This window comes from Dicentrarchus labrax, unplaced genomic scaffold, assembly GCF_905237075.1.
Source record: "Dicentrarchus labrax unplaced genomic scaffold, dlabrax2021, whole genome shotgun sequence".
Classification (NCBI taxonomy): Eukaryota; Metazoa; Chordata; class Actinopteri; family Moronidae; genus Dicentrarchus; species Dicentrarchus labrax.
In genome coordinates, this window is record NW_026136701.1 from 6878503 (window position 1) to 6895134 (window position 16632).

At 40.7% G+C, this 16632-nt stretch overlaps 2 protein-coding genes across 3 annotated transcripts; both read right to left on the reverse strand.

The window, feature by feature from the left end:
• Positions 1 to 20: 20 nt before the first annotated feature.
• Positions 21 to 5251, reverse strand: LOC127368359 (kelch-like protein 40a). Its single transcript, XM_051409145.1, has 6 exons — positions 3888 to 5251; positions 3598 to 3758; positions 2398 to 2505; positions 1379 to 1564; positions 959 to 1108; positions 21 to 501 (listed from the first exon to the last, which is right to left on the reverse strand). The coding sequence occupies exons 1-6, from the start codon at positions 5013 to 5015 to the stop codon at positions 390 to 392; spliced, it is 1845 nt and encodes a 614-aa protein (XP_051265105.1). The 5' UTR covers positions 5016 to 5251; the 3' UTR covers positions 21 to 389.
• Positions 5252 to 7897: 2646 nt separating this feature from the next.
• On the reverse strand, positions 7898 to 16119 carry hhatla (hedgehog acyltransferase like, a). Of its 2 annotated transcripts, XM_051413439.1 has the most exons (13): positions 15920 to 16119; positions 14662 to 14789; positions 13303 to 13370; positions 13073 to 13186; positions 12482 to 12502; positions 12054 to 12248; positions 11169 to 11378; positions 10600 to 10771; positions 10225 to 10369; positions 10071 to 10106; positions 9777 to 9978; positions 9540 to 9681; positions 7898 to 9200 (listed from the first exon to the last, which is right to left on the reverse strand). In XM_051413439.1, the coding sequence occupies exons 2-13, from the start codon at positions 14765 to 14767 to the stop codon at positions 9058 to 9060; spliced, it is 1554 nt and encodes a 517-aa protein (XP_051269399.1). In that variant the 5' UTR covers positions 14768 to 14789; positions 15920 to 16119; the 3' UTR covers positions 7898 to 9057. The 2 variants fall into 2 exon arrangements, with proteins under 2 accessions (XP_051269399.1, XP_051269405.1); XM_051413445.1 differs by lacking the exon at positions 12482 to 12502 and having other exon boundaries at positions 15920 to 16115.
• Between the last annotated feature and the right edge of the window lie 513 nt (positions 16120 to 16632).

Here is a 16632-nt window from a genome sequence, read left to right on the forward strand (position 1 = left end):
GACGGAGTCAGTTAAAGCAATTCAATCCACCCTTATCTTTATTTGTGCTTTAAATAAAGCAAACTGGTAATAAAGAAAATTCATGAAATAATATAACAAAAAACAGATGTACAAATCAACATTTTAGCTTTTTATAAAATACATTTGACTCATGTTGTTCACCTTTCCTTAGACATGCATGTGTCTCCCCCTGCTGGTAACATGAGATAAAACAATTTGTTGCTTATTTTCTTAACCCGTTATCATCTTCAGAGACCAAAGTCAGTTGTTACCCTTGAAACATCCCGTACCCTAAGCTAATTTTGGGCCTGTGTCCATAATGAGTGCACTCATTTACATCAATGCTAATGTTACATCATTAAGCTCATAGCACCAACAGTTCATGTCAGTTATAACTTGGTGAGACGCAGAGTGTTGAGACGCACTGGAAGAATAGTGGCTCCCTCCGCATAGCTTATCTCCCGCAAAATCCCATTCCAGCACTTCTCTGACTCATCATATCTGTGGGAAACATAAATATGTTAGTGTATGGTGCTCTTATAGTGGCATAAGATAGAACACAGTAATAAGAAATGCAATCTCAATGCCTTTCATTCACAGAGAATGACATGACAGGGAGTTTTTGGTGTTGCTCCAATGATAATAATATAGGGGGAAAAGGTAGTATAGTATAGGAAGTTAATTTCTTTTGTTTTATGTATATATGTATAGAAATCAAACTTTCATGGCATACATTCTGACTTGTCATAGCAGGAAAAGCTCATTAATAATGACAGTTCAGTCCCATTTATGAGGGTTTCAATATTTGAGGATGTAATCTTATTCCCCACACACTAACAATAATAAACAATACAAATAAACAGAGAAAATGGTTGGGGTTGTTCTTTTGTATTTCAGTCCCTGTGATCACATTATAATGACTCATCATGCGTATTGAGTGAATGAAGGGCGCTCTGACCTCCAGATGTCAGTCATCTCTGTTGGGACGGGCTCCTCACTGGTTTCACTGGGCATCATGGCAAAGCCCCCCAAAGCATATAAGAAGTCTCCCATCGAGACCAGATTGAGAGAGCTGCGCTCCTGAGGGAACTCTGTGAATTCAGACCACCTGGAGCACAACAGGACAATAACACACACACACACACACACACACACACACACACACACACACACACACACACACACACACACAAACACAATGAAGTGATAAATAAGCTGCTATATTACTGTATGATACCCACAGCAGTGCACAGAGTGCTATTTTATGACCTAATGATCTGCCATTCACGCTCAGTGAGTCATTTCACTACTGTGGACAGATGCTTCGCCTCATAACGATGAGATAAAGTGGATCATATAAAAAAAGCAGTTGTCTCACTTGTTGGTGGCAATATCGTAGACCTCCACAGAGCTGGTGAGGCCTGCGTCTGTGACCCCCGTCACAGCGTAGATCTGGTCTTTGTGGACTGTGATACCAAACAGGGAGCGGGCTGTCTTCAGAGGAGCCAGGTCCTTCCACTCAAACTTAGTGGGGTTGTAGACAGAGACTCTTCTCATGCATTTCCTACATAAAACAAAAGTTTGGTTTACTTGTCACAAGGAGTAGCACTCAGCCTGTACTCACAGTTGTATAAAGTTTGATGTTTGTATAATGATGTCATCATGGTTGGCTTATACTTGAGACTTTTGAGAATTTCTTAACTGAAAGCATTACAAACTGGACATGTGGAGTTTAAAAGAAGGGAGAATTAAGGAGGCAGGGAGGGGCTAATGAAAGATTCTGTTGTGCTACATTATGGGAAGTATAGTAGGATCCAGTGTTTATGGAACTTGTCTCAGGACATCTTGGCCTATGGAAAGTATAATTTCCACATAAAAATCCCTAAATGACATCTACTCTTTTGTCTTTTTTCCTGCTGGACACAAGATGTCTCCTACTTCACTGTACATTACATTGTACCGTTCATTCTCAGTGGATGTGCACTGGTGACTTCAAGTTTCTACATCACACTTGTAGAAATTGCATACTGAACTAATTGTGATGTCACAAATCATGCTTGTAAGCCCCGCGCCTTAAAATCTGTTTAAAAACAGACAAACTTTCCACTTTCAGCACTTTCTTTTGTCAAACTCTGCACAGACAGCATTCTGCACAGTGAAGATTAAACATCACACTGTACGAATGAGAGGAATAACATATTTGTGAGTGGAGGACGATTTCAAGGTTTTGGTTGGTAATATAATGGTGTACACTGTATAATTTATACTACACAGGTATTGACAGAGGAATGTCCAATAATCTAAATGGGCCCCCAGTATGAAGGTACAATTCTGTGGTGTAATCAAATATAAAATATAAAATATCATACAGGTTTGATTATTTGGAGTGCCACGTACTTGCTTTCAGACTTTCCTCCAATGACATACACAAGACCTTTGTGTGATACGGTTCCATGGCCATACACTTCATATGGCAGAGGGTCAGACTCTCCCCATTTGAATGACCTGTGTACAAAAAAAAGGACATTTCATCATGAATTGATCTTATAGTGTTATAGTCAGTAGTTGCTGGAGTTTTCTCCTCCCTGGTTTTCTCTGTCTCTCTCTGTGTGTGTTTGGACTCCTCCCACTCTCCCTGATTGCCTGCTTACATGTCTGACTGCCCAAACCTGCCAGTAATCAACTCATCAGTCCTGCAGTATATAAACCCTGGTTCTCATCCACTCTCTGCAAGCCTGGTAGTAACATTCTTGGCCAGTTAGAGAACTTTTTTTTATACTTTTAACTTTGTTTTAAGTATATTTTTGGGGCTTTTATTGCCTTTATTATAGAGACAGCTGGAGATAGACAGGAAAGGGGGACAGAGAGAGGGGATGACCCGCAGCAAAGGGCCGCAGGTCGGATTTGAACCCTGGGCCGTTGCAGCAAGGACAGGGGTCGCTAGCTCTACCCACTGAGCTATCCGGGCGCCCCAGTTAGAGAACTTTAAGAGAAGTTTTTCCTGTTTGTGCTGTGAACTTCAACCTTGTTTTTTCCCGTGCCTCAGGATCATCACCTTCACTTCAGCTACCTGCCGGCTCCTTCCTAACTGCAACGCTGCCTCCATCTTCAATTCCACTCTGCCTGGGTCTCAGCCATATCCTCTCACCACTGCCAGCAGGCGCTTCACATCACCATTTAATTCCCTGGTTCTCAATAAAGCCTGTCTCTGGTAATTGTAACCGAGTTTGTATTCTGCTTGTGGGTTCCTCTGTTTAACATAACATATATATGATAAAGGTGAATCTACTGACTCATTCATGAAAATTCAATTTATCTATACTAAATAAACCAAAAAATAAAAACCCAAATGAATTAGCAGAAATATGCACTGTCACAAGACAGTGATGGGATACTCTTTCATGTAGAAATATTAAATCAGTTGCTGTATCTGGAAATATATTGCCTTTAATGTGACTATGAGAGTGATGTTGTTTCACACTTAATGGAAATTATTGTATTTGAATACACTAAAGGTTTGCTTAGTAAACAATAGGAGAGTGAGTTAATGGATACAATCATTAGTAAAGTTCCATATTAAATTTAGTATCCACTTACTGTCTGTCATAGATCATGACTGAGTCCAGGGCGTGTTCACCTTCCTTCAGTTCCTTTCCTCCAACAACAAAGATGGAGTTTTCAGCTTCGGTCAGGCCAAACAGACAGCGAGGGTTGGATTGTGAAGGCATCCCTAACCATTCTGAACTTACTGGGTCAAACTGGGGATGAGAACAATCATATGTAAGGAATGAGAGGAATGAGAGACACATGGATTCAGTTTTAGAGCATTATTAGTGTTTTACAAGAAAAGTGGTATGTTTTTATGGTCTTCGTGACTCATGCACTACCTGTAGGAAGTAAGAGCTGAATGGTTCATCTTTGTCCTCCTCGTTGTAGATAAGTCCTCCAATGACAAACACTTGGTTCTGATTGGTCACCAGGCTGCAGTGGTTTTTGGGAATTTCTGTAGACTCTGAGACCACAAAGCATTCATTTCCTACCGGGTCATAGGCCACAGTCCCTGTGTCGCTGATCATAAGCATCAGGTCCATCTCAAACATCCCAAAACGAGGGTTGTTGTTGAGTATACCCGGCAGGTACCCTTCCTCTTCATCATCGTCGTCCTCCTCCTCACTTCCTTCCCCGCCCTTTGCCTCGTCCTTACTGGGCTTCCTAGGCTTTGGGAGACGCCCCTTGTAAGCATCCTTGACGAGTTCCAGGTCCTTCTTGATATCCTGACTGAAGCGGAGGAACTGGTGACGCTCTACTTTCTCTTTGAAATAATCCAAAGGTATGAGCCTGAAACGGACGCAATGCAACAGCTCTGGCAGGTCCTTAACGCGTTGTGTCTCATCATGTCTGACCCAGTCCATCAGGGATTCAAACACCAGTTCCTCCCTCTCAACGTTGAGACCATCTGAGGTGATGATGATGGCCAGCTCGCTCGGGCCCAGCTGCAGGAAGTCCTGGTCCCTGACAACAACCTGGTAGCGTTCACAGATGAACTCCCTGGCAGTGAGAGCAAGCCTGGGACAATCCAGCAGCAGTCCTAGCCTGAAAATAGCCAAGCAGTTTCCCAGCACCAGCTTCTCTTGGAGGTAGGACACACATACAGAGAAGATGGAGGGGATCTGGTACATGTTAGCAACCATGAAGATATCCTGGACATTCTGTTCTGTCAGGTTAATGTCAGAGGTGTATAAGTAGCGCAGGATCATCCCCATAACACCTGGCTCCACATCTTTGAGGACAATCTCACGTTTCTTGCTTTCCTCCAGGTCAGACAGGAACATGGCCTTGAAGAAAGGGCTACTGGCTGCCAAAACCAAGCGGTGGCATGGGAACTCCTTGTCCTGAATTTTGAGGATGCAGTCCACAAACTTGTCATTCTCTAAGAGGTCACACAGTCCGTCCTGAAGCAAAGTCTGTTGGTACATCCGAGGCTGCTCCACCGGATCTATGGTCATGGCAGCCATTTTGTTCGGTCTCCTTGTCCCGGTTGGGTTTCGTGGACACCCTACTTACTCCCCACAACAGAGCAGGACTGTCAGCGTTCACGGGGCTGCTCAGATTGCTGTGAATGGTCTCCACGGGTTGGTTGGCTGGTGGCTGCAGCTGTCCTTGGCTGTCAGTCACTCTGTAAGTCAGAGGTATTTATAGACAGGACCCTCACAAAGCTGAGGAATCCATTTTGGTGGACAGGGAAGAGGACCTATCCACTCCTGCGTCAGACCCCCACAAACAGCTGAATGACTAAGCTCGGGGGTGACAGCATGTTAAATCCAGCAGAACAACTCACTAGGCAGCCTCACAGGCTTTTTTAACTCTGAAATCTTGACACACTTTTCCATGTTGTTTTTGTCTCTGTGATTCAACATTGACTTAAACAGTGGAAGTAAATACACGCTGACACTGAGCTGTAAATGTTATATAATAAACCTCCCCTGACACCAGAAATGAGGACAAACTCAAGTTTTAGAGAACAACAAAACACTGAAAGATATTGTTTATGCATAGTGTCCCTATAAATCTTCCCCAGGTTACAAACACACCAAGTGACACACTATATGGACCACATTACTTGACACAGATGCTTCTAGTTATTATTTAACAGGTGATGCACTAAAATGTCCCTTCCCTTTAAATCCCCAGAGACTCCCCATTACATTTTTGTAATAAAACATAAGAATTTACGATAATTTCAGTTCCAACACGTGTAATTAAAGAAATCAGGAACTGAATTATACATTAATTGTATAACCAGGTTCATATAAAATGGTTAATTAGCAAATTAATCATATTTCACATAACAAGTCAAATTGCTGTCATCATTTATTACAAATGTAATTAATGAAGATTATAATGCATGCGTACATGATACTATGTATGTGTAATACGTGTTACCACTTTTAATCATTCAATCCAGAGGTACATCCAGAGTGATAAACAACACTGGCACCTATTGGCTGAAAATGACAATGTCAAAAAGAAGTCACATATAGTGTGGAAACATAAGAGTGGTATCAGGTGAGGAGAAACATCACCTGTGGCCAAACTCTTTGTAAAGGCTTTTGCAATTGTAAGTTTATGGTAAAATTTAATTGTTCAGCTGGAGGGAGGTGACAGGAAAAAAATGACATAATTTGAATTAAGATGATACCACATGAATTCAATGAAGTTCATTTAACAAACCCATGATCAGAATAATTTCAAATGATTTGTATCCATGGAATCTATGAAATGAAGGATGATTTATTAAATCTATTTTTATACTTCTATGTTTTTATATTTTTTCTGTTTTGAAATTTGACTGTTCTTTAAAACATTTGAAAATAGTTTGAGTCATATTTTCTGAATCATTTGCTTATGAAGCTTTTATTGATTATTATGGATTTTGTAAGAGAACCTTTTTTGGTGAACTACTAAAGGAACAATACGGGTATAAAGAGAGTGTCAGCTGTTAGGGACACCCGTGTTATAAACATAGAACAAACCTTCAGAGCTTTCTCAGAAGGGATTTTGACTTGCCATAGCAGGAAAAGCACAGGTGAAACTGATAACATTAATTAGGGCCCTGCACCATTTAGCTGTGGCAGTACCAATATATCAATACATTATAATGCAGACCATAATTAAAGCTGCAGTAGGTAACGTTTATACAGACGCTTTGGGACATTGGGAATAAGACTCAACAATCAACTAACTTCAAGTTTCCAACCCAAAGCGTCTTTATATCTTTCTCAGCACCGAATGGTTGTTTTTATCCAGGTCTGGTGGTTTTTTACAAAGTCCTTCAGAGGAGCACTAAGAGGAGCCAGAGGAACCAGATTTTTTTTAACAGATTATCTGTCTCATGTACTACTGTGAGGATATAGTGAAGATTTCCGCAAATATGACAAAAAGTTATTTTTTATAAAAATTACCTAATGCAGCTTTAATGTTATTCATTCCAGTTGTGCATTTCCTTCAATAACACAACAAACTCTAACTTATTACACCCATCAAACAATACTTACCACACCACCAATACCTACACTTTTTTTTAACAGTTGAAACACAACTTATTTTCTCAACTATGATTCCATTCAGGTCAAACAGAGTCAGGGTAGTATTGTGCATGTTGGCTCACTGGAAAGGTTCTGCTACACTAAATGGAACAGAACCTTAATTACTATCATTAGTAACATTTGTATTTACCCTACTATTTCATGTCAGAATGGCTGCTGTGAAAAAGGTCTGACATTTTCACTTGCCATAGATGAAAAAGCACAGGTGTTACAAATTACATTAAAGATGTCTCTGTTCTATTCAAGTGTCTCAGTAAGCTGTGACAGTGTGACAGTGAGCCAGCATGCAAAATACCAGGACCTTGAAACTGAAGCAGCTAAATGGAATTCAGCCATCATTCATTTCATTATTTACACCTGTGCTTTTCCTACTGTGACATGCCCTTTGTGAAACAGGCCTCTGGTCTGTTCCACCTGAGTGGAGAGTGAGAGAGATATCAGTCAAGTTCAGACTATGTATACACACACAGACAGACACACAGACACGCAGACACACAGACACACAGACACACACACACACACACACACACACACACACACACACACACACACACACACACACACACACACACACACAGTCCTTAGAAAAGGTCTAATCAGGGAAAGTAATTGAAAACATCTGTGTGAGCAAACCATGTGTTTGTAGAGTTTTTTTTCCATTCATACAGTAGTCATCGTGCATGTGTTATTTACAGTCACTGATCAGCTTTGGTCAAACTGGGCCATCTTGTGGCGATGACGAACACAGTCTTTATTAACTTGTTTAAGCATTTCCATTGATTTAAACAAAATGAAATTGTCAAAATGTTTTAATGCAGAACGTGATTATCCATCCAAGCAAACAATAATACATCCATTTTAATCCCCTCTCCGTACTGCAACAAAACAAACTCATAGCCATACTTGTGTTGCTCTTGGATGAAATAAAACTTAATTTCACGTTAAACTTTTGAAATGAACACCTTTAAATAAAAAGCCTACAATGAGACAAGGCATTACAATCTGCATAAACTCTCAGTGCCTGCTGTACTGAAGACACACAGCAGGTTTTGGTGACAGGCAGGACAAGACTGACCCATATTCCCTGCCTTGCCTTTCATAGCGAACTGAGGGTCTGGATCATGTGAAATAGGGCGGGGGGGAGATATGCCAAAATGTCAGACCTACAGTAATCTCTTGTAGACGATATGGTGGTGGAGTAAAGCTGTCGTTCTCTGGACGGTTGAACTACATTCAATCTTTTCAACATCTAATACATTCTCAATGAACAATAGACTATCCTAAACATTGTGATGTATAATTGCTTAGTGACAGTAGAGAAAATATACATTACATTTAAATCCTAGCTATGTGGAGGACCTCCACAGCACCCTTTGTTTATTTTTCTTCATTACACTCTGATTTCAAGTTTTTAACCCTTTCAGTATGATTAAACATTATGATGATTAAGATCTAACATCTATGGCAGAGTTAAGACCCCATATAACTAAAAATAATCACTGTCTATGATTAAAAAAAAAGAAGAAGTGCAGATCTGAGAAAAATCAAAAATGAACCCAGGAGACAACCACACAGAGCAATGTAGCTTTTCCTTTAAAATACTGTATGTCCATATATATTATATAAGGTGTAGCCTCTTAAAATATTTGGCAGCCCTATCATTTGCTAAACAATCTTAAGTTCAGATAAAATACCAATACAAAATGCACCATCGGTGGATTTGTGCCAAAGGATGTGGCGATTATCTACAGCAAGAGCACTTGAGGATATTTCACAGTTCAAAACATTGCCTCGCTTCTGACAAACCCAAGCAAAAACACAGGCTTGTGAACAATATAAGTGCTGACTGGCTGTTACAGTCTAGTTCGGTGCAGTTTGCAAGGCCGAGAATGGAACAATATGAGGGGGCTGTTGACCATGAAGTCTGTGAAAGTCAGTTTTTCCTGTCTGTTTATTCTGCTTTTTCTTTGCCACCATCTACTGGCTTCACTGGCTCTGGATCCTCCAGCAGGGCTTGTTGTCTCTCCCTTTCCTTTACCAACTGCACACCACAGTAGGTTACAAGTAACACTGAGAGGGTGGACAGGGGAAAACCTGGAAGAAAAACACAAAGAGGGAAAGCGAGAGGAAGTGAAAGGGGAAAAGGAAAATAAATGAGAAGAGAAAAGTATGACTTTAAAGGAATGCAGCTGTCATTGTGCTGTGCCCTGCGTAGATGTTCGAGATCATCCCCCAATGCTCTGTTGTTAAGATTCTTTTATTCTATGTGAAGGAAGGCAACAGGAGGATGTTAAGTCTTGTGATATCTGGAGGATGGTGCCCCTTGAGGTTCTGTTGCTTTTGATGTCTGTCTGTATCACTCTCGCTTTTATTAGAACTGACAGGAAAGCCTTAAAGTTTAATTTTATGTAATATACCCTTGTTGTTTCCTACCTTTGGAAATCAGTCGTCTTCCCACTAGTTTGGCAAACTCCAAACTGTTCAGGGAGAGAACATTGTAGAGGACAATGGTCCAGAAGTTGGCAGCGTTGAACACACCCCGGATCCTGCGTGACATGGCTTCACCCATTGCACCCTGAAAAATGGGAAAAAAATTGCACATAGCAAAATAGGTTAAAAGATAAGTCAAAACAGTTAAAGGAGGGTGATATTTATCTCAATGTTTCTCACCTCTATGGTAGAAAATGGCGGAAGGGAGAAGAACTTGGCCACCCACAGTTCAAAGTTGAGGCCAAAGCAGTTGAAAAAGGACCAGATATACACCAGCTCACATGGGCCCAGCCACAGGGTGGTGATAGCGAAGGTGCAGAAGGTTGCCAGGAGCTCCTTGAAGATTTTATCGTGATCGCCACCAATATAGTCATAAACATACCTGCAAAATAACAACTCAAGTTGAAGAATCAAAAACGTCTTCTATGTGCTGTAGGTTCTGTCATTTAAACACATGATTTCAAATTCACTCACTTGCACAGCCAGTCATTGATGCCTCTGTCAAAGTGCCTACAAAAGACAGACATTTTCTATGTGAACATTTTTACACAATTTCAATGTTCTGCATGGTCAACAAAGACACTACACAGAGGTTTGATTTCACACAGCTAGTGCGAGTTACACATACGTCTCAGCGAAGACGTAGAGCATGGTGATACACTTGGGAGGCTGAGGAGGGTCCAGGTGGTCCAGTGTAGCCACAGTGTTGATGACACCAAACATCACAGCTGCTTTCACCCAGTCATACACCAGGTTGGAATAAGCCAGACCAGCTACAATGGTACACAGGAAAACAAAGCAAGTTGATGGTAGTTGTTGAGAAACATTAACACATATAAAACACTAATAAACTAAAGAAGTACATTTTCACATTTGAAAAAAGCACATAATGTGTGGAGTAAAAGTGATGCATAGAGCCAATATTAGATATCATCCCTTTAGTAAATATGAGCTAGTCATAATGACCACAGCCACATGAAAAGAGTCTGAAAGCATAACTCACCCAGACACCAGTCAGAAAGCTTGGTGACCAGCTTCATGTCACTGGGGATTGTCAGGATGTAGAGGTAGTGGAAGAACATGTCCACCACCAGAATAACTCCCAGATGCAACAAGGCCTTGGTGGTGATGTTCCACATCTCCCTTTCCTTGCGGGTCAACTGGGTGTTATTCGCCTGTGGAATTAAAAGCATTCCGTTTTGTGAACAAGCAATCTTTTTTTGTAGAACTATAAGACAAACCTAGCATATCATATACATTAGTTGGAGAGATATTGTCTGGACACAGTCAGTGATTATTCCTCACGCTGTAACAGTAGAAATACTTGGATTTTTAATCTCTTTAGTCTTTGTCTTCTGTCTCTACCCATGGCTCTTAAATTGAGTTATTCAAAGACATGGTATTATATGTGAGTGCAGCTCAAGCCTTCAGCAGTCTTCTAGTTTATTGTGCACTCATGAGTGATGTCTTAATAACTGCTCTCAAATTTCAGACGGCTGCTCACTTTTCACTTTCACTCAATTTTCCTTCTTGAAAGGAAGTCTTCAGAAATCTTCCCTCTTAAATCCTCACCTGGGCATAATACCTGTCGAACGTCATGATAGGTCCAAAGAAGAAGAAGGGGAGGTAGAAGTTGTATCTCAGCAGGTCACAGAATGTGTAGTTGCCATCCTTCTTCTCACAGTTCTCTAATGCAAAGCTCATACAGCGCATGATGCTGAAGCCGCAGCCTCCATAGAACAGGATGTCTTGCAGGTCAAAAGATCCCGTCACCAAGGATTCCTGAAGGTTCAGACATCATAATTTTTAATATGAGTGATACTTCCAGACTATCAAGTATTTGGCTTCACTCTTGAACCCCCTATATATTACTATTGTTATAATTATTATTACAACAGGAGTAGTAGAAGAAGTAGTAGGAGCATATCTAACACTACATTACAATTATATTACTTCTTTACTACTATATCACTATATAATACTACTACATTACCACTTATATTATCATTATTGTGTTCTTATGTTACATACTAGAGTATATCATGGTATTATTTTAGTAGTTCTCTATGTTTTCTAACCTCTTTGTGTCTCTTGTGTTGTAACATGTGAATCTCTCCACATGGCAATCAGTAAAGTCCTACCTTCTCACCTTCAGGCTACTTTAATGCATTTGTTTACCAAAAGTTCATCGTTATTTAAAGCTCTCTGGATTTTTTCCCATTTTGATTTTATTTTGAAAGTGCTGACTATTATCCTGTTTAATTGTACTGCATTATCCTTTTCACTGGTCTTCCTGTAGGAGCCATGCAATGCCTTCAGCTCATCCAGTTGAACTATAGAACATCAGTTCTCAAATATTAAAAAATGACTTCTCCCTCTCCTGGTCCACAACGTTCAGACCATAAGACAGACATCTTCTTCAAATTCCCATAGCTCAGCATTCATAGAACCACTCACCTGCCAGGAGTTATAGGGCTCCAGCTTGATGGAGGCCAGCGTGGCCAGGCCAGCTGCAAAGGACATCCACTTGCTTTTGACCAAGGCAACGCTGTAGAGTATGATGCAGTGAGACAGAACCAGAGCCATGAAGGTCCAGCCCATCGTGACCAGGACTGCCAAACCACCGTACACACCAAAGATCAAGGATCTGTGCTGTGGGTAAAGAGTGACCAGTGTCAGTGTGACATCATGGCAGGATTTTTATACCATTCATAATTTAATGCAACACACATGAGGGGTGTTAGTACAATAACACTGCTGTATCCATATACTTTAGGATGGAAAGATTAAATTGTGAAGAAAAAACAAAACTACTGTCCATGTATCAATAGTTTAAATGAAACGCATGACAAATGTTATTAAATTGACAAGTTTATTAATGTTACCTTACTTCCATCTATACCAATCTTCATTGTAAACATGAAACAAGACAGAAAACATGTTTAAAACATATTGAACTGTTTTAAAAATGTCAACATATTCACAGCAAAGAATCATTTGCACACTCTACAGACAGTTTCACAGTCTTACACAATGCAACTCAGGCTCGTGCATGAAGTTAATAATGTTAGACCTTGGGGTACAAATATACAGGATGACAAATTATTTTTGCTCAATAGAATAGGACAGAATAAAATTGCATTGAATTGAGTTACTTGTACAGCCCAAGGCCCAAATGTTCACATCAGCACAATATGGCTTTGCATTTAATGTGTTTATATCACATATCAAATAAATAATAATAACTCATGTACGGCCATGACTGGAGAAACGCTTGTGTTCATTCACAAGTGCCAACACACACACACACACACACACACACACACACACACACACACACACACACACACACACACACACACACAGGTACAGTATATAATACAACACACAGATACAGATACAGATAATACAAGACATGCCATTCTACCTGTATGTAATCAGTGCTAGCTGATGGACATTCACACACATGCACGCACCTTTGGAGCTAGCAGGGTGAATATCTTGGCAAAGATAACATGACCAGTGAGAGCAAAAAGGATATGATTGCGGAATGTAGAGAACCACATCATCCATTCGAAGTCCGCAACATCCTGTGGAAATGGAGGATGCATTAATAACACATGACAACCACTCTCTTTTGACATCTTGCATCAGTAAATCCAATTACAGAAAACAATGACTTTGGGATTATATATGAGTAATTTACCATTTTCCTGCCAAAGTAATGCCATCCTGGTTTCACACTTTCTTTGAAGGCCTTTCTGTTTATGTTATCTGAATAAAGAAGAAAACATACAAGATATTCACTAAACAAAATGAAGGGGGAAAAAAACTCATAGCAATATATGGTAATTCTTCTAGGTTGAGGAGGGCTAAATCCAGACTTATGGCAGCTTTATTTTTGGGGTCTATGTGAGCTAAAATAATAATTCTGAGAATGTAGGAGTAAAACATTTGAGCAGCTTTGCTGTAATTGTTGGATTATTCACAGTGAATTTAAGGTGTGAGTGCGCATTGAGTCCATTTGATAACATCAGATATTACATAATGTACTCATTGCGAAGCTTTTCTATTTTTGAGGCTGACATCTACACTCATACAGTCATAATCTGGTTGTAGGAGATTAGTTCACTGCATACCCTGAATGAAACACAGAAATGATGAAAATAACAATAGGAACAAGTGTGATAATAGTCATAATAATAGCAGTGGTGTTGAAACATTCAGTACAAATGTGATTGACAGGGGGGCCCCACAGTAGCTCCTATGGCTTTGCCTGATTACACTAATGGCCATGAAAAAGGATATCAAAATGTGAGGGTCGGTCAGGGAAAGCCTCTTACTTCTGGGAACACAGCCAGGCTTCTATTAGAAGTGTACAGTGCTACTGTAGCATGCAGACCTGAGCAGTACAAATGCCCACAGATGGAGCAGTTCAAGAGTCAGAGAGTATGTACTAAAGAAAGAGAATCAGGACAAAATGATGACTAACAACATAACTCTGGCCTAACTGTGCAGACGGTGACAGACAGTACCACTCACCAGATTACACTCAGTCCATTCAGATCAGTGTGGGAGATGATAGTTTAAGTGTTTTGTTGTGTGAAACATTTGGGAGCATTTCAGGATTTAAGGTTTGGGAGTCTCAAATATCACCATCAGGAAAATAATTACAAACGTAATTAGAGCATCTTTAAATTGTCTTCATATTAATAGGAACATGAAGGAATTCCTTAGGGGAGGGGGACTAAATTAACTTTGTTCTACTCATTTTAATTTTAATAGAGTAGTACTATAGGTAGCGGTGCTGTTTTTTAAAGTTAACTGTTGCCATTGTTACATGGTAAGTGATTGTTCGGTGAGATTTATTAGGACTGGAGTGTTTCTTTACTCATAAGTTGGTGTGGCTCAGGAGCAGCTGCTCGAAAAGTGTCCACTCGCTCCGGCTTCAATAAATATGAATGGATGGAAGTGAACTTTAGTATGCTTTAACATGGTGTTATTGGTTCTCAACTCTCTGTACTGTATGTGCTTTGGACATCTCATTGACATGTTGTGCACTCACCACTTGAAGCTTCAAATATCCAACTGCCTGCCCATATCAAGGCCACGCCGAGTACAGCTGTGTAGAGATACAGCTCATATCTGGGGAGGGCAGCCTTGATCCCCATGTTGAATCTGCACACTGGAAGCCTAACAGGTTGAAAAGGAATCAGCCACACAATATTAGGCCTGACTGAAGGCAAACAGAGTGTGAAGAAAAAAAACAGCCACATCTGACACCAGTAATCGATGATAGTGTAAAACCAGATGGTTTAAAGGGTTACCAAGGTTTATTGAAGCCGTGTTTTGTGGGTGATGTTTAGATGCCATTTGTGAAGAAAATGTTTTTTAGTCACATCTGACACTTCAGTGTCACAGCGATCTTTGACAGCTTTGATTTGCTAATACTGTGTGGGCTGTACCATACAAATGTGACTAATAAGTCAGATCTTGAGTGGACTAAGAGCACAACACCACATTAAAGAATCTGAAGCTTGTATACATCGACAGTTTATCAAGTGGAATGTGGATTCCCTGGCAACACTCAACCATTTCAAGTGCAATCACAATATAATGCATCTACTAAAAAATACATACATATAGAAACATTATTGAGGCTAAAGTAATATACCCTGTGCCAACACCAATCAGCACATGTTCTTCGTGCCAGATACAGAGGTGTTTTTTTAAAGAGGTGGAATTTTACTAATAAGCCTTTAGGATCGACAGGGCAGTGACTTAAATAGGACTGCAGAGCTCTAGCTCCTCGGAATCAGCATCGTCAGCTGCGCAACCCTACCTCTCCTTCCTATTATAGCTCTTGCAGTTGGTCTGCTGTACAGCAGGGCAGCTGCAGTGCTATGTGATCTGAGGGGCGCTGGGGACTCACTTCACAGAATAATTAGCACTGAGTGGAATGACCGAGAATGGTGCATCGGAGTTAAGAAAACAGACAGACTTACTTTCCAGTGGAGAATAACGCACTTGTACCTGGTTGAGTGTGCGTGGGTGTGTTAGTGTGTGTGTGTGTGTGTGTGTGTGCCAGGCTCATGTCGCACACTCTGGAGTTGAAGTTAAAGGAGTTGCACTAACAAGTCCCGTCCATGCCAAAGTGTAACCATGGCTAAGCAGGACCCCAGCAAAGCGTCCTGCATACAAATTGAGGGTTTACTGTTTCACTGCTTCATGCACACAGAGCCGGTCACACACACAGGCCTTTTGAATTGATTTGTCTTATATTTAACCCTATGTAAAAAGAAAACAGACTTATTTTTACTAACCTTGTATCCGCTTCACACTGTCAAGATGAGGACAGCAGTGTTTACAGACCGACTCTTCACTAAATAAATAAAAGAAAAGGGGGTGGCGGTGGTTACTGCAGCTTTTCTAATTCATCCGTCTTGTGGGGGCTTGCCGCTGCCTGCGATCACCAGCCTCGGCCAGTCGGGATGTTGCGGACTCAACGGAAGGAGGAGGAGGTGGAGGGGGATATATTTATCCTTCACTACTGCACCGCAGTGAGGGGTGGTCCACAACGAGCCCATCAGACCTTACTGGAGCGCAGAAAACACTCCGGGACAATGGTTCAAAACGAGGAGGAAATCAGTTGCATCAATCAATAGCAGCATGTGCATATACTACATTATCCGAGGGACACAGCAGCAAACCTCTGATGATTCTCCAGTCAAAAATATGACTGATTGGGCTTGAGGAGAAGGCATATGGAGATACCACACGCTCAAAAAGTATATATAGTGTCTTCATATCCTCTTTACTCTGTGGTATCAGAACAGGCTCAATACACGAGGAAGGTGGTGATTTTCCATCGTTCTCAGTCATATGTTTCCCATCATAAAGTGACATGTTTCTGAAGTGCTTAATTAGAAGCAGCAGTGAGAAAATACCATCTTACCAGCCTATAGTGTAGATACCAGGTGGCCTCACTCTCTATCTTCAGACACACAATAAACAAAGACATCTGGCTAGAAACCAT

Bases quoted from the DNA above. Each gene is read 5' to 3' on its own strand.
- LOC127368359 (XM_051409145.1), bottom strand. From the start codon at position 5,015: ATGGCTGCCATGACCATAGATCCGGTGGAGCAGCCTCGGATGTACCAA. The intron at 3,759-3,887 runs GTAGTGCATGAG...TCTCATCCCCAG, and splicing joins TCAGCTCTTACTTCCTACAG to TTTGACCCAGTAAGTTCAGA. The intron at 1,109-1,378 runs GTGAGACAACTG...GTTGTGCTCCAG, and splicing joins TACGATATTGCCACCAACAA to GTGGTCTGAATTCACAGAGT.
- hhatla (XM_051413439.1), bottom strand. From the start codon at position 14,767: ATGGGGATCAAGGCTGCCCTCCCCAGATATGAGCTGTATCTCTACACA. The intron at 13,187-13,302 runs GTAAATTACTCA...CCATTTCCACAG, and splicing joins ATTACTTTGGCAGGAAAATG to GATGTTGCGGACTTCGAATG. The intron at 10,370-10,599 runs GTGAGTTATGCT...GTACCATTGTAG, and splicing joins GCTTTCTGACTGGTGTCTGG to CTGGTCTGGCTTATTCCAAC.